At 43.1% G+C, this 21,793-nt stretch overlaps 1 protein-coding gene across 3 annotated transcripts in view; it reads right to left on the reverse strand.

Moving 5' to 3' along the window:
• Positions 1–7,691: 7,691 nt before the first annotated feature.
• CENPH (centromere protein H) overlaps positions 7,692–21,793 on the reverse strand; it is a 25,916-nt gene continuing 11,814 nt past the window's right edge. Inside the window, exons 4-9 of one of the 3 annotated variants that reach the window (XM_011985274.1) lie at positions 21,037–21,111; positions 19,735–19,791; positions 14,967–15,030; positions 14,565–14,616; positions 9,267–9,430; positions 7,692–8,314 (exon numbers count right to left, since the gene is read on the reverse strand). In XM_011985274.1, the coding sequence (XP_011840664.1) occupies positions 8,222–8,314; positions 9,267–9,430; positions 14,565–14,616; positions 14,967–15,030; positions 19,735–19,791; positions 21,037–21,111 (505 nt within the window). In that variant the 3' untranslated portion in view covers positions 7,692–8,221. The remainder of the gene's footprint in view (positions 8,315–9,266; positions 9,431–14,564; positions 14,617–14,966; positions 15,031–19,734; positions 19,792–21,036; positions 21,112–21,793) is intronic. The other 2 variants (XM_011985275.1, XM_011985276.1) reach the window with 2 other exon arrangements.

Genomic DNA, 21,793 nt, shown 5'->3' on the forward strand with positions numbered 1-21,793 from the left:
CAAAGTTTTGTTACGGTGGGTCTCTTTTGCTCATATGCCTATAAATTGTCTAGGACCATTTCCTTTCCAGAAAGCAAGTTTATAATTTCGAAACAGTTCAAAATTTTATCTGGAACCAAATAAATAATATAACCTTCTGATCTGCCAGCTCTTGCAAAGATTAAAAAAATTAAAGAAAAATAAAAACCCTGCGGTTTCCTAAAATGAATAATTTTGTTAAAACTGTAGTGGCAGGCTCACAAGAGTTTACTCTGGCTTAAAAAGGGTCATGTCACAGTCTCTTGCTGATTGGCATTGCTTGATTGTAATTTGGTTTCTGTTTTCTTTACCGTTTATTACTCCTGATATTGAACTGCTGGGCCTTTGCTTCAAGTTGAGATAACTCAAAAATTCAGAAATATTTGAAACGTAAGCCACCCATATCTTTTCCCCAAAGTTACATTATGGGCGGGGCGCTATGACTCACGCCTGTAATCCCAGCACTTCGGGAGGCTAAGGCGGGCGGATCACTTGAGGTCAGGAGACCAGACTGGCCAACATAGTAAAACCTGTCTCTACTAAAAATACAAAAATTAGCCGGGCGTGGTGGCGGGCACCTGTAGTCCCAGCTACTCAGGAGGTGAGGAAGGAGAATTGCTTGAACCCAGAAGGCAGAGGTTGCAGTAAGCCGAGATTGCGCCACTGCACTCCAGCCTGAGCGACAGAGGGAGACTGTCTCTGACACACACACACACAAGTTACATTACATTCTGTGATAAATAATGCTTAGGTTATATATAGTATTGTAAGCTTGACCAATGTGTTTTGATGATATACATCAGTGATTCTAAGTCTTGGGATCTTTTTAGAAATGTAAATTACTGAACCCAAATATGGTCTATTCGGATTCAGTGTCCCTAGAGAGGCCATTAACCCGTTTTTTTTTTTGTTTGTTTGTTTTTTTAAGATGGAGTCTTGCTCTGTTGCCCAGCCTGGAGTGCTGTGGCCTGGCGTGATCGCAGCTCACTGCAACCTTTGCCTCCTGGACTCAAGCAATTCTCCAGCCTCAGCCTCCGGGCGCCCGCCACCAGGCCTGGTTAATTTTTGTATTTTTAGTAGAGACGGGGTTTCACCTTGTTAGCCAGGATGGTCACCATATTGGCCAGACTAATCTCCAACTCCTGGCCTCAAGTGACCCACCCACCTCGGCCTCCCTAAGTGCTGGTATTACAGGTGTGAGCCACTGCGCCTGGCCCCATTTTAATTATTTTCTTTTTTTCTTTTTTTTGAGACGGAGTCTCGCTCTGTCGCCCAGGCTGGAGTGCAGTGGCGCCATCTGCACTCCAGCCTGGGCGACAGAGCGAGACTCCGTCTCAAAAAAAAAAAAAAAAAAAAAAAAAAGCTTTAACCTTTTAACCCTGTCTCTACTAAAAATACAAAATTATTTTCAAATGTGCAGTTCAGTCACATTAAGTACATTCACATTGTTGGGCAATTGTTACCATCTTCAGAAACTGTACCCATTAAACAAAAACTTATTCCTCCTTCCCTCAAACTCTGAAAACTATAATTTTACTTTGTCTCTATGAATTTGACTACTGTAGGTACTTCATGTAAGTGGAAACATAACCGTATTTGTCCTTTTGTAATTAGTTTTCACTTAGCATGTCTTCAAAGTTCATTCATGTTGTAGAATTTATCAGAATTTCCTTCTTTTTTAAGGCTGAAAAATATTCCATTATATGTGTATACCACATTTGGCTTATCCATTCATCTGTGACTTTTTTTTTTTGAGACGGAGTCTTGCTCTGTCACCCAGGCTGGAGTGCAGTGGTACGATCTCGGCTCACTGCAAGCTCCGCCTCCCGGGTTAGCGGCAGGAGAATGGGCAGCCTCCCCAGTAGCTGGGACTACAGGTGCCGCCACCACGCCAGGCTAATTTTTTTGTATTTTTAGTAGAGATGGGGTTTCACCTTGTTAGCCAGGATGGTCTAGATCTCCTGACCTCGTGATCCACCCTCCTTGGCCTCCCAAAGTGCTGGGATTAAAGGCGCAAGCCACCATGCCCAGCAGATCCTTTTTTTTTTTTTTTTGGAGACAGAGTCTCGCAGTGACACACCCAGGCTGGATGCCATGGCATGATCTCAGCTCACTGCAACCTCTGCCTCTTTGGTTCAAGTGATTCTCCTGCCTCATCCTCCCGAGTAGCTGGGATTACAGGCACCCACCACCACACCCAGCTAATTTCTGTATTTTTAGTGGAGATGGGGTTTCTCCATGTTGGCCAGGCTGATCTTGAACTCCCGACCTCAGGTGATCCGCCTGCCTTGGCCTCCCAAAGTGCTGGGATTACAAGTGTGAGCCACTGCACCTGGCCTGGTTCAATGCTTTTTAAAAAAATTTCATTTGAGACTCCTTTGACCTATGCCTCATTTAAAAGTATGTTCAGTTTCCAAGTGTTTGGAAATTTTCCTGTTACTTGACTGTTACTGATTCCTCATTTAATTCCACTGTAGCCAGAACACAGTCTATAATTTAATTCTTTTATATTTGTGAAATTTATTTATTTATTCATTTATTTATTTTGAGACGGAGTCTCGCTCTGTTGCCCAGGCTGGAGTGCAGTGACACCATCTCGGCTTACTGCAAGCTCCGCCTCCCAGGTTATGCCATTCTCCCGCCTCAGCCTTCTGAGTGGTTGGCACTACAGGCGCCCACCACCACACTCAGCTAATTTTTTGTATTTTTAGTAGAGACGGGGTTTCACCGTGTTAGTCAGGATGGTCTCGATTTCCTGACCTCGTGATCCACCTGCCTTGGCCTCCCAAAGTGTTGGGATTACCGGCATGAGCCACCCCATTATTTTGTCATCCAGGATATGGTCTGTTCTACAAGCACTTGAAAAGAAAGTGTTCTACTGTTGTTTGGTGGAGTATTCCATGAATGTTGATTAGCTCCTGTTACTCCATATGTGCTATTATGACAAAATACCTTAGTTTGGGTAATTTATAACAACAGAAATTTACTTCTCATGTTCAGGAGGCTCAAAAGTCTAAGATCAAAGTACCAGCAGTTTCAGTGTTTGGTGAGGGCTCAGTCTCTTCTTCCAAGATGGTACTTTGAATGCTACTTCATCTGAGGGGTTTAACACTGTATCCTCACATGGCAGAAGGGCAGAAGGAACCCACTCCCTCAAACCTGTTTTTTTTTTTTGGGGACAGAGTCTTATTCTGTCACCCAGGCTGGAGTGCAGTGGCACAATCTCAGCTCACTGCAACCTCTACCTCCTGGGTTCAAGCCATTCTCCCGTTTCAGCCTCCCAATTAGCTGGGATTATAGGCGCCCACCACCACGCCCAGCTAATTTTTTATTTTTAGTAGAGATGAGGGTTTGCCATGTTGGCCAGGCTGGCTTCAAACTCCTGACCTCAGGTGATCGGCCCACTTTGGCCTCCCAAAGTGCTGGGATTAAAGGCATGTGCCATTGTGCCTGGCCCTCAAACCTTTTTTAAGGGCCTTAATCTTATTCATGACGGCTCTGTACTCATGATTTAATCATTTCCTAGAGGCCCTACCTTTTAGTATTGTCACATTGGCAATTTTCAACAGATGAATTTTGAAGGACACAGTCAGACCATAGCTTACCGCCTTTGGCCCCCAAAATTTATGTCCTACTCTCATGCAAAATACATTTATCAGATGCAGTTGCTCACGCTTGTAATCCCAGCACTCTGGGAGGCTGAGGCAAACGGATCACTTGAGGTCACGAATTCCATGCCAGCCTGGCCAACACAGTGAAACCCTGTCTCTACTAAAAATAAAAAAATTAGCTGAGTGTGGTGGTATATGCCTATAATCCCAGCTACTTGGAAGCTGAGGCACGAGAATTGCTTGAACCTGGGAGGTGGAAGTTGTTGACAGTGAGCCAAGATCGTACCACTGCACTTCAGCCTGGACAACAAAGGGAGACACTGTATCAAAAGACAAAAATCAAAAACACATTTATCCATCCCAAAAGTCTCAACTTATTCCAGCACCAGCCCAAAACTATAAAGCTCAGAGTCTCACCTAAATCAGATATGGATGAGACTCAAGGCATGACTCATCCTGAGACAAATTCTCCTCCAACTGTGAGCCTGTGAAATCAAATAGATGTGCTTCCAAAACACGATGGGCCAGGAATAGGATTGACATTCTCATCCCAAGAGGGAGAAACAGGCAAGAAAAAAGGAGTAATAGGTCCCAAGTAAGTTAAAAACCCAACAAGGCAAACATTAACTCTTGAAGCTTGAGAATAATTCTTGACTCAGTATCTTGACTTCTGGATGCACTGGGATGGGGGTTGGACCCCAAAGCCCCAGGGCAGCCCTACCCCATGGTTTTGCTGGACACAGCCAACCCAGCAGCTCTCAGGAGTTGAAGAGAGGTACCTGGACTCTCTCAGGCAGGTATTGCATGCTGATGGTTCTACAGGTCTGAAGTCTCAGGGATGGCCCTGCCCATATAGCTCTGTAACAGCCTTTTATTGTTAGCCTTAGATAGCAGATAACTACCACTGAGGTTTTGTTTTTTGAGATGGAGTCTCGCTCTGTCACCCAGGCTGGAGTGCAGTGGCGCGATCTCGGCTCACTGCAAGCTGTGCCTCCTGGGTTCACGTCATTCTCCTGCCTCAGCCTCCCAAGTAGCTGGGACTACAGGCACATGCCACCACGCCTGGCTAATTTTTTGTATTTTTAGTAAGAGATGGGGTTTCACCATATTAGCCTGGATGGTTTCGATCTCCTGACCTCCTGATCTGCCCACCTCAGCCTCCCAAAGTGCTGGGATTACAGGCGTGAGCCATGGCACCCAGTTTTCGTTTTTTTTTTTGAGACAGGGACTCACTCTGTCATCCAGGCTGGAGTGCACTTGGCACCATTATGACTCATTACAGCCTCAAACTCCCTGGTTCAAGCAGTCTTTCTGCCCCAGCCTCCTGAGCAGCTGGGACTACAAGCATGTACCACCACACCCAGATCACTGAGTTGGTTAGTGATACGATGTCATCTTAGCAGGTTAGTTCTTCTGCCCTTTTTGTAGAACATAATCCATGGGTAGGTTTTCTGGCCTTAGAAAATATATCTACTCCACATAAAGAAAAAAAAAACAAATAGGTAATGTATCTACTGCAAGCCTGGGCACACTGGCTCATGCCTGTAATCTCAGCACGGTGGGAGGCCGAGGCAGGCAGATCACTTGAGATCAGGAGTTTGAGACCAGCCTGGCCAACATGCTAAAATCTCATTTCTACTAAAAATGCAAAACAATTAGCTGGGCCGGGTGCAGTGGCTCACACCTGTAATCCCAGCGCTTTGGGAGGCCAAGCCAGGCGGATCAGCTGAGGTCAGGAGTTCAAGACCAGTCCAGCCAACATGGTGAAACCCTGCCTCTACTAAAACTACAAAAATTAGCCAGGCGTGGTGGTGCATGCCTGTAATCCCAGCTACTTGGGAGGCTGAGGCAGGAGAATTGCTTGAACCTGGGAGGCAGAGGTTACAGTGAGCCAAGATTGTGCCACTGCATTCCAGCCTGGGCAACAGAGTGAGACTCTGTCTCAAAAAAGAAAAAATTAGCCATACATGGTGGTGTGCACCGTAATCCCAGCTACTCAGGAGGTTGAGGCAGGAGAATCCCTTGAACTTGAGATGTGGAGGTTGCAGTGAGCTGAGATGGCACCATTGCACTTCAGCCTGGGAAACACAGTGAGACTCCATCTCAAGAAAGCAAACAACAGGAAAAAAAAAAAAAAAAGACTGTGACTGTTGCAGATCTAAAAAGATCTTTGTGCCCGCAACTTCAGAAAGCTGCTCAGAAGGACATACTCTCTAATGCCCTCTTCAGAGACATGGCCGACATTGATAATGAAAAAGGTAGAACCTCCCCACAGGCAGAGTGAAGAATCTGGATGAAGTACCTCCAGAAAACAACACAAGAACCTCATCAATATCACTATCCCCTAGTAAGGGGATAGTCCTATCATTTGCCAAGTAATACTTAAGATTTTGGCTGGGTGTGCTGGCTTACACCTGTAATTCCAGCGCCACAGGAGGCTGAGGTGGGTAGATGGCTTTAACCCAGGAGTTCAAGACCAGCCAGGGCAACAAAGTGAGACCCTGTCTCTACCACAAAAAATAAAAAAAAAAAAAAAGGAAAAAATTGCTACAGACTGCAGACCTATTCCACTATTGCTTGCTGGATATGCGAGGTGATATAATTTGTCTTTTCAGTTCACAGGTCTCTAGATGAAGGGCCACATCTGGACCTGATATAAAAGACTGAACTTTGAAAAAAGTGTAACAATTGGATGACACTATTAGCTTATCTCTTATCTTCCTTGGGAAGTGTCTTTTGCATGCACAATGCAGAAAGGAAGTTAATATTTATGGTCAATATAGCTGAGTTTAATAGATTGTATTCTTTCAGTAAAATACCCACTTTTTTTCTCCAACTCTGAAATCCACCACTCCCCTGCCATGGGAGAAGTATACTTTCCTGCCTCAATCATGTCAGGTTTCATCAATATCAGCCCCTTTCAAACAGAAACTTTAATCATACTGGTATAATTGGACTTGACATCATAAGCTCCTGCCCTGTGCCATGAGGATGTTTCAGATTGTGGCTGTTCCCTCAGCCCGAGTCCTAGAATTATGAGCTGAAGGACAGACCCAAAACAGAAATGTCTGTTATAAGCTACTGAGATTTGGGGTTATTATTCAGCATGATTTTAGGAAAAGCTAATATAATTTATCTCTCAGAATTGATCCTTAAGAAGGAACTTGGCCAGGTGTGGTGGCTCACACCACCACTTTGGGAAGCCAAGATGGGTGGCCTTGAGATCAGAAGTTCACTTTCCAGCACTTTGGGAGGCCAAGATGGGTGGCCTTGAGCTCAGGAGTTTGAGACCAGCCTGGGCAACATGGCAAAATCCCATCTCTACCAAAAACACAAAATTAGCCAGGCGTGGTGGCACGTGCCTGTGGTCCCAGCTACTAGGGAGGCTGAGGCAGGATCACTGCTTTAACCCAGGAGGCAGAGGTTGCAGTGAGCTGAGATCGTGCCACACTGCCCTCTAAACTGGGCAAAAGAGGCAGACTCTGTCTCAAAAAAAAGAAAAGAAAAGAAAAGAAAACAAATGCTAGCATCATTTCAAGTTTCACGTCCTTCTAAAAAGAATGTGGAGGCCAGGTGCAGTGGCTCATGCCTGTAATCCCAGCAGTCTGAGAGGCCGAGGCAGGCAGATAATTTGAGGTCAGGAGCTCAAGACCAGCCTGACCAACATGATGAAACCACTGTCTCAACTGAAAATACAAAAAATTAGCTGGGCATGGTGGCCCACACCTGTAATCTCAGCTACTCAGGAGGCTTAGGCATGAGAATTGCTTGAACCCAGGAGGCGGAGGTTGCAGTGAGCTGAAATCGCACTAGTGCATTCCAGCATGAGTGACAGAGCGAGCCTCTGTCTCAAGGAAAAACAAAAAACAAACAAACAAAAAAACAATGTTGAAAATACTACATTAGCTGTAAAAATGTTCAACAGCTCCAAATTAATAAAGTGCTCAAATTAAGAGTTTTTCAAAAAATGGACTGCAATGCTATAAAAAGTGACAAGTTCAATCTTGTAATTACTAAGATACAGTACTATTAAAGGGCACCAATTAAAAAAATAAGATAGAGTAACATTAATTCCTTTTACTTCTTAACTTATAAAACTGATAGGAAAAAAATGCAAACTAGGCCAGGTTCAGGGGCTTACGCCTGTAATCCTAGCACTTTGGTAGGCCGAGGCGGCAGATTGCCTGAGCTCAGGAGTTCCGAGACCAGCCTGGGCAACATGGTGAAACTCCGTCTCTGCTAAAATACAAAAAATTAGCCGGGCATGGCGGTGTGCACCTTTAGTCCCAGCTACTCAGGAGAACTGCTTAAACCTGGGAGGCAGAGGTTAAAATGAGCTGAGATCGCACCACTGCACTCCAGTCGGGGCGACAGAGTGAGACTCCGTCTCAAAAAAAAAAAGCAAACTAAATATAGAAATATAAAAAGAAAAAAATTACTTTCAATCCCACTACAAATAACTAACCACAACTGTACAACTGTAAATGTTATGGATATGCTTTTCTAAAATTATGGTGGACAAACAAATGCATAGAAATATTCCAAGAGTTGGGATTGCCAAAAATGTAAAATATGTCAGAAATGAATTCTTATTACATCATGTCGACATTCTTCTCAAGCTGCAGAACAATTTCCTTAAGGGCAGGATCCTCTGCCCAGTTGACCTTACTCCCCAAAATAAGGTTCTGTAAAGAAAAAAAATTGTTTTAAAGTTACAAGTACTTTAAAAATTTAACAAGATTTTAGAATATAATTTTTCACTAATCTTACCAAATAATTAACATTTACTACATGTGTAGCTCTGTGATAAGAAAAAAATGATAATACATTCTTCCTTTTTTTTTTGAGTTGAGTCTCGTTCTGTCACCCAGGCTGGAGTGCAATGGTGTGAACTTTGGCTCACTGCAACCTCCGCCTCCCGGGCAGAGGATCACCTGAGGTTGGAGTTCGAGACCAGCCTGGTCAACATGGCGAAACCCTATCTCTACCAAAAATATAAAAATTAGCCAGGTGTGGTCAGATGCCTATAATCCCAGCTACTCAGGAGGCTGAGGCAGGAGAATCACTTGAACCCAGGAGGAGGTTGCAGTGGGCCAAGATCACGCCACTGCACTCCAGCCTGGGCTACAGAGTGAGACTCCGTCTGAAAAAAGGAAAAAGGAAAATCAAGACCTTAAGCATTAGGTATACACACATTCCAAATATATACAAACAGACCAATATTAAACATTGAATTATTTCATCAAGATCAAAAACTAGCTGAAAGTTAAGTCAATACTGTATAATAGCATCATCAAATAGTTGGCCAGGTGCAGTGGCTCATGCCTGTAATCCCAGCAATTTGGGAGGCTAAAGTAGATGGATCACCTAAAGGTGAGGGGTTTGAGACCAGCCTAGCCAACATAGTGAAAACTCGTCTCTACTCAAAATTAAAAAATTAGCCGGGTGTGGTGGTGGGTGCCTGTAATCCCAGCTACTCAGGAGGCTGAGACAAGAGAATTGCTTGAACCAGGAGGCACAGGTTGCAGTGAGCTGAGATTGAGTCATTTCACTCCACCTTGGGCAACAAGAGTGAAACTCCATCTCAAAAAACAAAAAAAGTACTTTACTTTTCTTGCTAGTTTATATAAATGTTACCTGGAACACATGTTGAATAACGGTAGTAATTTTTATCTCCATCTGTAGGTTTTGTCGTATGATCTTTATCCTGTCTGAGTTTTCCATACTGTCCAAATCAATCTTCTGTTTGTTCTTTTCAGTCTGTATTTCTAAAAGCTTACTTTCTGAAGCTTGTTTTAATTCTGTTAGGTTAAAAATAAAATAATATACCATATATAATACCTCTACAAAGTAGGATCTTGAAAAATTATGAAGCAGATCACTTCTTGGTTATTTTAGTCAAGAGAAAAATTTTAATGAGCAGCATTTTAGGTTGCAATTTTATTATGATCTGAAAATGACTTCCCTGGTGCAAAATAACAATATTTTAATTTTGTACTTAGCAATGCCCTTAGTGAAATGTTCCAGGTATTTCTGTATGACAATAACAGCTGTCTACAGATATTTCAAGTGGTATCATGTATCAAGGGCTTATTTTGGGTTGCCAAAACAGGTAGGAAATACATATATCTTTTCCTTCTTTAATTACAAAAATGAAACATATAAACATTTATTTTATTATTATTATTATTTTTGAGATGAAGTCTTACTCTGTCACCTAGGCTGGAGTGCAGTGGTGCGATCTCGGCTCACTGCAGCCTCCGCCTCCCAGGAGTTCAAGTGATTCTCCTGCCTCAGCGTCCTGAATAGCTGGGATTACAGGCACCCGCCACCACACCTGGCTAATGTTTGTGTTTTTAGTATAGATGGGGGTTTTGCCACGTTGGCTGGGCTGGTCTCCAACTCCTGATCTCAAGTGATCCACCCACCTTGGCCTCCCAAAGTGCTGGGATTATAGGCATGAGCCACCATGCCCAACAAAATAAGATTAATTTTAAATGAAAAGTAAGCTTCCTTGGCCGGGCTCACGCCTGTAATCCCAGCACTTTGGGAGGCTGAGGTGGGCAGATCACCTGAGGTCAGGAGTTTTGAGACCAGCCCAGCCCAGCCAACATGACGAAACCCCATCTCCACGATAAATACAAAAATTAGCTGGGCATGGTGGCACGTGCCTATAATCCCAGCTACTCAGGAAGCTGAGGCAGGAGAATCACTTGAACCCAGAGGCAGAGGTTGCAGTAAGCCGAGATTGCACCACTGCACTCTAGCCTGGGCAACAAGAGTGAAACTCTGTCTCAGGAAAAATAAAGTAAGATTCCTCTCTCCAGGGATAAACATCATCAACCATTTTTTGTATTACTGGAAATAGTCTAAGAATTAAACTACTTGGAAATATAAATGGATGTATTTCAGGGGGGCCTGTTCTTCAACATTAATGTATTAAATGAGGTTGAAATACAGTGGAAAAAATGAATCATCAAAAGGGTATAGCCTGAGCATGGGTGGCTCATTCTTATAATCCCAACACTTTGGAAGGCAGAGGCAGGAGAATCGCTGTAAGTTCAAGACCACCCTGGGCAACATAGCAGGATCCTGATTCTACTTAAAAAAACGTGGGGGGAATAAACAAGATGACCAATACTACTACTGACCCTGAGATTATTTGCTAACAGGCAAATCTATATAATGTTTACAAATGACAAATCTGAGCAGGGTGCAGTGACTCACACCTGTAATCAGCACTGTGGGAGGCTGAGGAGGGTGGATCACCTGAGGTCAAGAGTTGGAGACCAATCTGGCCAACATGGTGAAACCCATCTCTACTAAAAATATAAATTAGCAGGGCATGGTGGCAGGTGCCTGTAATCCTGGCTACTCAGGACGCTGAGGCAGAAGAACTGCTTGAACCCGGGAGGCGGGGGTTGCAGTGAGCCGAGATTGCACCATTGCACTCCAGCCTGGGTGACAAGAGCAAAACTCCATCTCAAAAAACAAACAAACAAACAAACAAACAAACAAAAAAACACCAGCTAGGCGCAGCGCTTATGCCTGTAATCTCAGCACTTTGGGAAGCTGAGGTGGGTGGATCACCTGAGGTAGGGAGTTCGAGACCAGCCTGACCAACATGGAGAAGCCCCATCTCTACTAAAAAGACAAAATCAGCTGGGAGTGGTGGCGGGTGCCTGTAATCCCAGCTACTCAGGAGGCTGAGGCAGAATTGCTGGAACCTGGGAGGCAGAGGTTGCAGTGAGCCAAGATCATGCCATTGCACTCCAGCCTGGGCAACAAGAAACTCTGTATCCAAAAAAAAAAAAAAAACAAAAAAACAACCAACAAATCTGGCTGGGCACAGTGGATTGATCACGTCTGTAATTCCAGCACTCTGGGAGGCCAAGGTGGGCAGATTACTTGAGCCCAGGAGTTTTTTTTTTTTTGAGACAGAGTCTCACTCTGTCACCCAGGCTGGAGTGCAGTGCAGTGGTGCGATCTCGACTTACTGCAAGCTCCGCCTCCCGGGTTCACGCCATTCTCCTGCCCCAGCCTCCCGTGTAGCTGGGACTACAGGCGCCCGCCACTTCGCCCAGCTAATTTTTTGTATTTTTAGTAGAGACGGGGTTTCACCGTGTTAGCCAGGATGGTCTCGATCTCCTGACCTCGTGATCCGTCCGTCTCGGCCTCCCAAAGTGCTGGGATTACAGGCGTGAGCCACCGCGCCCGGCCGAGCCCAGGAGTTCTATGCCAGCCTGTGTAACATGGTGAACCCTGTCTCTAGAGAAAAATAAACTTAAGAAATCTACAGAAAAAAAAACAATTAGCCAGGCATGGTGGCATGCACCTGTAGTCCTATCTATCAGGGATCCTGAGGTGAAAGCATAGCCTGAGTCCAGGAAGTCGAGGCTGTAGCGCGCCATGAGCATGCCTCCAGCCTGAGTAACAGAACAAGACCCTGTCTCAAAAAACAAAGAAAGAGGCCAGTCACAGTGGCTTATGCCTATAATCCCAGCACTGTGGGAGGTGGAGGCGGGCAGAACACCTGAGGTGAGGAGTTCTGCTGAGACCAGCCTGGACAACATGGTGAAACCCTGTCTCTACTAAAAATACAAAAATTAGCCAGGTGTGGTAGCATGCCTATAATCCCAGCTACTTGGGAGGCTGAGGCAGAAGAGTGGCTTGAATCCAGGAGACAGAGGTTGCAGTGAGTCAAGATCACGCCACTGCACTCCAGCTTGGACAGCACAGCGAGACTATTTCAAAACAAAAACAAACAAAGGCTGGGTGTGGTGGCTCATGCCTGTAATCCCAACACTCTGGGAGGCAGAGGTGGGTGAATCACAAGATCAGGAGTTCAAGACCAGCCTGGCCAAGATGTTGAAACCCCGTCTCTACTAAAAATACAAAAAATTAGCCAGGCATGCTGGTTGGCGCCTGTAATCCCAGCTACTCGGGAAGCTGAGGCAGAGAATTTCTTGAATCCAGGAGGCAGAGGTTGCAGTGAGCCAAGACTGCACCACGGCACTCCAGCCTGGGTGACAGAGCGAGACAGCATCTCACAAAAAAAAAAAAAAAAAGAAAAAAAAGAAATACAGGCCAGATGCAGTAGCTCATGCCTGTAATCCTAGCACTTTGGGAGGCCAAGGCAGGAGCATCACTGAGAGCAGAAGTTCAAGAAAAACCTGGGTAACACAGCAAGATTCTATGTCAACAAAAAACAAAAAAGTTAGCCGGGCATGGTGGAGTACACTTGTATTCCCAGCTATTTGCGAGCTGAGGTGGGAGGATGGCTTGAGCCCAGGAGGTCAAAGCTGCAATGACCTGCAATGAACTATGATCACGCCACTGCACTCCAGCCTGGGTGACACAGCAAGACCCTTTCTCACCAAAAAAAGAAGAAAGAAAAGAAAAAAAAAAGCTTTGAAGACTGATTATCTTTTGATGGAAAATTAAAAAATTTAACTTTTCCTTTGCATACCTTTGTTTCCAAATGTTCTACAGTGTGCATTGCCTTTGATATAAACATTTCAACAGTTTAAATGCAAAAAACCATCTCATGTCATGATAAATTAAGTGAAAAGGCTGTAGATCCATACATATCATCTTATTTAGAAATTATATATGTGTGTGTGTGTGTGTATATATATATACATAAAATGTTTATATGGACATGGAAAAGTCTAGAATGATAAATACCAAACTGTGGTCACACAGAAAACAGGCATGACTTTTGTGTTATAATTTACCACATCATTTTATTTTTCCCCTTCTGAGAATGTACTAATTTTGTGATTTAAAGTTCTAAAATAATGAGGCACAGCACGGTGGCTCATGCCTGTAATCCCAGCACTTTGGGAGGTTGAGGCAGGTGGATCACTTGAGATCAGGAGTTCGAGACCAGCCTGACCAACATGGTGAAACCCTGTCCCTACTAAAAATACAAAAATTTGACCAGGTGCAGTGGCTCATGCCTGTAACCAGCACTTTGAGAGGCCGATGCAGGCGGATCATCTGAGGTTGGGAGTTCAAGACCAGCCTGGCCAACATGGTGAAATCCCACCTCTACTAAAAAAATACAAAAACTAGCTAGGTGTGGTGGGACACACCTGTAATCTCAGTTACTCTGGAGGCTGAGGCACAAGAATCACTTGAACCCAGGAGGCAGAGGATACAGTGAGCCGAGATTGTACCACTGCATTCCAGCATGGGTGACAGAGCGAGATTCTTTCTCCAAAAAAAAATACCATATTAAAGAATTAAAAAAAAAAAAAAAAAGGGCCTGGCGCGGTGGCTCAAGCCTGTAATCCCAGCACTTTGGGAGGCCGAGACGGGCGGATCATGAGGTCAGGAGATCGAGACCATCCTGGCTAACACGGTGAAACCCCGTCTCTACTAAAAAAATACAAAAAACTAGCCGGGCGAGGTGGCAGACGCTTGTAGTCCCAGCTACTCGGGAGGCTGAGGCAGGAAAATGGCGTAAACCTGGGAGGCGGAGCTTGCAGTGAGCCAAGATCGTGCCACTGCACTCCAGCCTGGGTGACAGAGCAAGACTCTGTCTCCAAAAAAAAAAAAAAAAAAGCAAAAATTAGCTGGGCGTGGTGGTGGGTGCCTGTAGTCCCAGCTACTCAGGAGGCTGAGGCAGGGGAATCACTTGAATTCGGGAGGCGGAGGTTACAGTGAGCCAAGATAGTTCACTGCACTCCACCTGGGTGATAGAGCAAGACTCTGTCTCAAAAAAAACCAACAACAAACGAAAATAAAGTTGTAAAACAATGAGAATAAATAGAACAAAATGTACTTTATATCACTTTTTAAGCTGCCATGTCAAAAATTTAAAGAAATTTTGAAAGTCAGAAATTATGAAATTTCTCGGTGGCTAAGAGATCTGGCCTTATCAATCTATAAAGTAAAAATGTGTTCTGCCAAAAAAAGTGTTTTACATACGCAATCTCTTCTTTCTAATATCAAGCAGTTTTTCCTCTAAATCCCAAGATTCCTGTTATTAAAAATAAAAAAGTTAAAGCACATCACTGTAGGTAAGGACAAACATGTAATACTTAAATCACTGAGTTTTATCTACTAGCCTTAGTTATCTAAAGTTCCAGTTTTCAGTTCCTCTATTTCCACACAACAAAAGGAAGACAGTAAATTAACTTTTAAGTAGATAATGTTCAACATTAGTCAGAAATAATATAATTTTGAAAAAAGACAGAACTTAAGAACAGCGAATTCCAATCATAGCATTCCCTTTGGACAATCCTATTTAATCATATACATTACAGTTACCAGCAAGAAGTTGAGAGTAAAATCATGAGAATGCATAATCAGCCTAATGTGTAAGTTTACCTGCTGTGATTTCATTATTAATTTATTTAGCTCTAATAGGTGTTTCATGTTATCCATGAGCACACTGAAAAGGAAACAAAAAGATGATTTATTAAGGTTATTTGTAACTTAATTAAAAATATCTGTCATTAATGAAGGAATCAATGAGTGAAAACTTACTTTCATTAAATCTACCATACACTTGGATAAAAAGTCAGTTTAACAAAATAAATCTGGAAAAGTTTGATGTAATCCAAATTTCTGTTGAAACTAGAGATGCATTTCCCTAGAAAAATGTTTGGTCACAGATATTGAAGAATACCAAATTTAAAAATGTGGGAACATTTCTAAAAATTTCATATTTAGAGAGGAAATACCCTGATAACTTCCTAACAAGCTGCTTTTGCTTTGAATTTATTTTTTAGAGCAATTTTAGTTTTTGTTTTGAATTTATTTTTTAGAGTAATTTTAGTTTCACAGCAAAACTGAGTGGAAGGTACAGAGATTTCTCATATACACCCTGCCCCCAACACATGCACAGCCTCTCCCATTATCAACATCCCCTACCAAAGTGGCACATTTGTTACAATCAACAAACCTATATCGACACATCATTGTTACCCAAAGTCCGGATTTTACATCAAGGTGCACTCTTGCTTGTGTATATTCTATGGGTTTGCTCTTGTGACAGGGTCTCGCTCTGCCACCCAGGCTGGAGTGCAGTGGCACAATCACAACCTCAACCTCCTGGGCTTAAGCGATCATCCTGCCTCAGCCTCTGAAGCAGCTGGGATTATAGGCATACACTACCATGTCCCACTAATTTTTAAATTTTTTGTAGACACGAGGTCTCCCTATATTGCCCAGACTGGTCTGGAACTCCAGGGTTGAAGCAATCCTCCCTCTTCAGCCTCCCAAAGTGGTAGGATTATAGACATAAGCTACTGAGGTCCTGCCCATTCTCTGGGTTTTGACATATGTATAATTACATGTATCCACCATTATTGCAGCATGTAGAATAGTTTCAAGGAATAAACTGCTTTTTACCTCTACTTCGACAAATATTTTTGAGTACTTACTACATGCTTTCAAGAACTATGCCAGGTGCCAGGAATGTAAAATAAAATAAAACACAGTATCTGTTTTCAAAGAGGAAAGAATCTAGTGGAGGAGAAAAATAAAACCACAATCATACTGTAGTGCAGTAACAAACATGAACCAAAGTTATGCACAAAGTGGAATAAGGACATAAAGTAATTACCTAGATCAAGTAGTTTGGTATGGTGGGAGTAAAAGGGTGTGGAATAAGACTGGGCAAAGCAGTGGCTCTCATACTTCAGAGTGCCACAGTCACATGGGAGTCTTGTTAAGTGAGGATTCCTAGTCCCCAAACTTCAGATATGCTGATTCAAGGCCCGGTTCTATGGCTCATACCTGTAATCCCGGCACGTTGGGAGGCTGAGGCAGGAGGATTGCTTGAGTTCAGGAGTTTGAGACCTGGGCAATATAGCAAGACTACATCTCTATTTAAAAAAAAAAAAAAGAAAAAAAGCCAGGTACAGTGGATCCCTTGAAGTCAGGAGTTTGAGATTAGCCTGGCCAACATGGCAAAATCCCATCTCTACTAAAAATACAAAAATTAGCCAGGTGTGATGGTGTGTGCCTGTAATCCCATCTACTCAGGAGACCAAGGTAGGAGAATCGCTTGAACCCAGGAGGCAGAGGTTGCAGTAAGTCAAGATCATGCCACTGCACTCCAGCCTGGATGACAGAGAAAGATTCCGTCTAAAAAAAAAAAAAAAAAAAAAAAGATATGCTGATTCAGAAAGTTTGGGATAGGACCAACAATGTGATCATTAAAATAGACATTATTCTGATAATCAGCCAGGTGTGAAAAACACTGTAGAAGCAACTAACTGAGAAGGCCAAAAGGGGGAATCTGCACAAACCTGGGAGAGCTGAACTCATTTTTTTTTACTATTTACAGCTATATTTGGTTGTCTTAAAAGATAAATTTAGGCATATTAAAATGTAACAACTTTATTTTACCAGACAATTCATGCATCTGGCGGCACAGGATTGTAAGCTGTTTAGTGGTCTACTGTGGGAGTTGAGTGAGGAAGCTTTTATAAGGTGTTCATAGAAGAAAGACAGAAAATATAATTGGTTGGTTAAAGTGGAGCATCTCTAGGTAGAGGTTAGTTGGCAGTTTCTCATTGGGTAAGCTTAAGCTCCATTTTACTGTTAACAGGCTTGCATAGGAACCCCAAGGTGCTGGAGCTTAAGGCTAAAGATGGTTCAGCCTAATGGCATTCTAGTTGTATCCCAATTAATTTTTTTTCTTAACAGTTGTAAACTTTAAAATGTGCTGATAAAACACTGCCTTAGCTTATTTGACCTTTCTGGTTTTTTTTTTTGAGACAGTCTCACTCTGTTGCCCAGGCAGGAGTGCAGTGGTGCAATCTCAGCTCACTGCAACCTCTGCCTCCTGGGTTCAAGCGATTTTCCTGCCTTAGCCTCCCAGGTAGCTGGGATTACACGCGCCTGCCACCATGCCCGGCTGATTTTTGCATTTTTAGTAGAGATGGGGTTTTACCATGTTGGCCAGGCTGGTCTCGAACTTCTGACCTCAGAAGATCCGTCTGCCTCAGCCTCCCAAAGTGCTGGGATTATAGGCGTGAGCCACCGTGCCAGGTCTGACCCTTCTGTTGTTTTTTGGTGTCAACAGTGAAACTGGCCCAATTGTCCCACAGAACTAATGTTTATGATTTCTTTTGAATAAAGAGAAACTGACCCTCCCCGTATTAAAACTTGAGAAAGTTACAATTGTCTTATCTGAGTTCCTTTCTCAGGAAACCAACCATCAGGCCTCCCAGATAGTATCAAAGAACTGAAACTTACAAGATCACACCCTCTGGACAATAAGAATCAGACCTCTCACCCATCAGGACCGCCTAACCAACTACCTGCTTCCTATTGACTAACTCCTCTTCCTTACCCCTCCCTAATTCCTGTTTTCCCATACATGGTTACATATCTTCCCTGCTATAAAAACCCTTAATTTGGCAGAGTGTGGTGGTTCATGCCTGTAATCTCAGCACTTTGGAAGGCCAACGCAGGTGGATCACTTTGAGCTCAGGAGTTCGCGACCAGCCTGGGCAACAAGGCAAAACTCCATCTCTACAAAAAATACAAAAATTAGCCAGGCACGGTGGCGTGTGCCTGAGTCCCACCTACTTGGGAGGCTGAAGTGGATTGCTTGAACCTGGCAGGTCGAGGCTGCAGTGAGCCAGGATCACGCCACTGCACTCCAGCCTGAGCAACAGAGTGAGGCCCTGTCTCAACAAAACAAGACAAAACAAAACACCCTAGATGGATTTAATTTTAGTCCATCTAGGAGGTGAGACTGATCTCCCCTCTCCTTGGCTATAGTACTCAAAGCCTTCTTCCTGACAATACTCATCTCAGTGATTACATTTCTGTGCAGCAAGCAACAGAACCTAGACCGAATCCCTGACATTTCAGTAACAATATGATGAATCTGTCCTGATGTCCTGCACCCTACACCTTAAACTCAATAATGTTCTTTTTTTTTTGTCCTGAGATGGGGTCTCACTACTGCCCAGGCTAAGGTGCTGTGGCAAGATCACAGCTTACTGCAGCCCGATGACCTCCTAGAATCAAGGCAGGAGGCTGATCCTCTCCCCTCAGCCTCTGGAGTAGCTAGGACTACTGGTGACTCCACCACGCCTGGCTAATTTTTAAAAATTTTTTGTTGAGCTGAGGCCTCCCTATGTTGCCCAGGCTGATCTCAAATGCCTGGGCTCAATCTATACTCCTGCCTCAGGCTCCCAAAGTGTTGGGATTATAGGCATAAGCCTCTGTACCCAGGCTAAACTCTCCTTTTATGGGAGAGAAAAAGTTATGAGTGTTCAAATTCAGATTTTTGGATTTATGTAATCCTGGATTTAGCTGGAATATGGGGAAAACGTGTATCAGTGTGGGCTAAGATACTCAAGATAAAAGTGCCTAGATCCAGACCAGCCTGGCCAACATAGTAAAACCCCGTCTCTAAGAAAAATACAAAAATTACCCGGGTGTTGTGGCAGGTACCTGTAATCCCAGCTATTCAGGAGGCTAAGGCATGAGAATCGCTTGAACCCGAGAGGTGGAGGTTGGAGTGAACTGCACTCCAGCCTGAGTGACAGAGCAAGACTCCATCTCCAAAAAAAAAAAAAAAAAAAAAACAGTGCTTAAACCCATCTTGGAATTTTTCTGGTGCTCAAGGGAAGAAGGGGCTATTTTATCACAAGAGCTTTGAGAGATAAGACCTCTGAGGCCAGATATCAGGATACAGAAGACCTGACCTGCTAGTCTTTTACATTACATCCCTTGGGAAATTGTTTGATCCGAACACGCTCATTTCTACCAATAAAAAATGAGGAGTACATTTCCTATCTCATTGGGTTTTGGATGCATTAAATGAGATAGCCCTGTTCCTAATTTATAGTAAATACTGAAAAAAAATGAACTTTTAAAGCTTTCCCTTAAATTTTTCCAATCTTCTGGATAAACTCTTCTGCTTCTTACAGTTACGATCCATATAGAACAAAATATCATTAGAACTATAGAAGTTGCTGTAATTTTGGGGAGGGCCTACAAAAATTTCATCACTTTCCTTATTCCCCAGATAAAGGTAGTTTGCAGTAACAATTTTTTAAAATTCACAAAACTAAAGTCACTATGCAAATCCCATCCTTACTGAATCCAGAGAAAAAGAAAATCATACCTAGACTGGGTGCTAATTTTCTCCAGGTTTTTTTTAAGTGCAGCTGAAAGTCTCATCCTATGAGAGGGAAAAAGCTTGCATTATAAAACATGGATAACATTTGTGGTACATTAAAAAAAATTCCAAACATGACAAAGATTGATTTCCCTTCAAATATACATAAAACAGAAGTAGGTTTTAAAATATTATTACATAAGAAATACTTTGAGAAATAAAACATAGAAATATGAAATAACACCAAGATGGATAGGGCTGTTGCATGTGGGTATACACTGCCAGAATGAGGGGCCAGGTAAATCTGAAACCTGGCCTGAGCTGAATGAGTTCTCTGAACCATCAACTTTCAGTAGAAGGATTAAGCCACTAAAAAGATCAGGATGGGCCTGAAATAAAGGACTTAGGGAATACAAAACCATATACGGCTATAAACTTTAAAACATTTTTTTTTTTTGAGAGGCAGTCTTGCTCTGTCGCCCAGGATGGAGTATATAGTGGCGTGATCTCGGCTCACTGCAATCTCTGCCTCCCAGGTTTAAGTGATTCTCCTGCCTCAGCCTCCCTAGCAGCTGGGATTATAGGCTATACACCACCACACCCGGCTAATTTTTGTATTTTTAGTAGAGACAGGGTTTTGCCATGTTGGCCAGGCTGGTCTTGAACTCCTGACCTCAGGTGATCCACACGCCTTGGCCTCCCGAAGTGCTGGGATTACAGGCGTGTGCCACTGCACCCAGCCATGTTAGGTGTATTAAACGCATTTTTCACTTACCATATTTTCAATTTACAACGGGTTTATCAGGACCTAATCCCATTGCAAATTGAGAAGCATCTGTAATGCAAATTTTCTCCCAGGGCTCAAAATTTGTGTGACCAGGCTGGGTTTGTTTAATCCCAGCATTTTGGGAAGGCTGAGGCGAGAAGATTGCTTGAGCCTAGGAGTTCAAGACCAGCCTGGGCACAGTGAGACCCCCTCTCTATAAAAAATTTTAAAAATTAGCCAAGCGTGGTTGTGCATGCCTGTAGTCCCAGCTGCTCCAGAGGCTGAGGCAGGAGGACTACTTGAGCCTGGGAGGTTAAGGCTACAGTGAGCAGTGATCATGTTGCTGTACTCCGGCGTGGGCAAGAGTGAGACCTTGTCAAATTAAAAAACAGTAATAATAATAAAATTTTCGTGTGACCACTATCTAATCATCACTGTGCTTGACTAATTCATCCAGCCCAGTTAAAAGATTCCCTCTACTTTGCCCTCATACCCATTTTGCATTCAGTTCACAATGCTTATATTTAAAATGTAATAATTACCTGTCTAATGCAAGCTTTTTTATCTCAAAAGAAATTTTCACCTCTTCAATTTCATTTTCCAGGTCTTCAATTTTACTATCAAAGAAACATGAGCAAAAGAATATCAGCAATATCAGAAAAAGACATTATTGAAATGAATGTATGAAGAAAGCCCTTAAAAAAGTAAAACACCTCTATCTAAATAAAAGTGTTCTACAGGCTCAATATACCAATGTGTATTTACACATTTAGCAAACTAATGCCCCTGAGCTACTTCACTCAGTATCTTATAAAAAGGGAGGCCAGAAAGTTATAACGTGATCACTTGTGTACATATAAATCTCCATCCCAAATTAACAACTTCCCAATATATGCATCACAAGTTATCTGGAAAAATAAAGGAAAGGAAAAAGAAAAACGATGTTATAGCATAAAAAATGAGATTATGACCAGGCTCAGTGGCTCTTGCCTACAATCCCAGAACTCTGGGAGGCCAAGGTGGAGGATTACTTGAGGCCAGGAATTTGAGAACAGCCTGGGCAACAAAGTGAGGCCCCATCTCTACAAAAATTTTTTTTCTCAGGTGGAGTTTCGCTCTTGTTGCCCAGGCTGGAGTGCAATGGTGTGATCTTGGCTCACCGCAAACTCTGCCTCCTGGATTCAAGTAATTCTTCTGCCTCAGCCTCCCGAGTAGCTGGGATTACAGACATGTGCCACCACACCCAGTTAATTTTGTATTTCTAGTAGAGACGGGGTTTCTCCATGTTGGTCAGGCTGG

The sequence above is a fragment of the Mandrillus leucophaeus genome, unplaced genomic scaffold (genome assembly GCF_000951045.1).
Source record: "Mandrillus leucophaeus isolate KB7577 unplaced genomic scaffold, Mleu.le_1.0 Scaffold281, whole genome shotgun sequence".
Lineage (NCBI taxonomy): Eukaryota > Metazoa > Chordata > Mammalia > Primates > Cercopithecidae > Mandrillus > Mandrillus leucophaeus.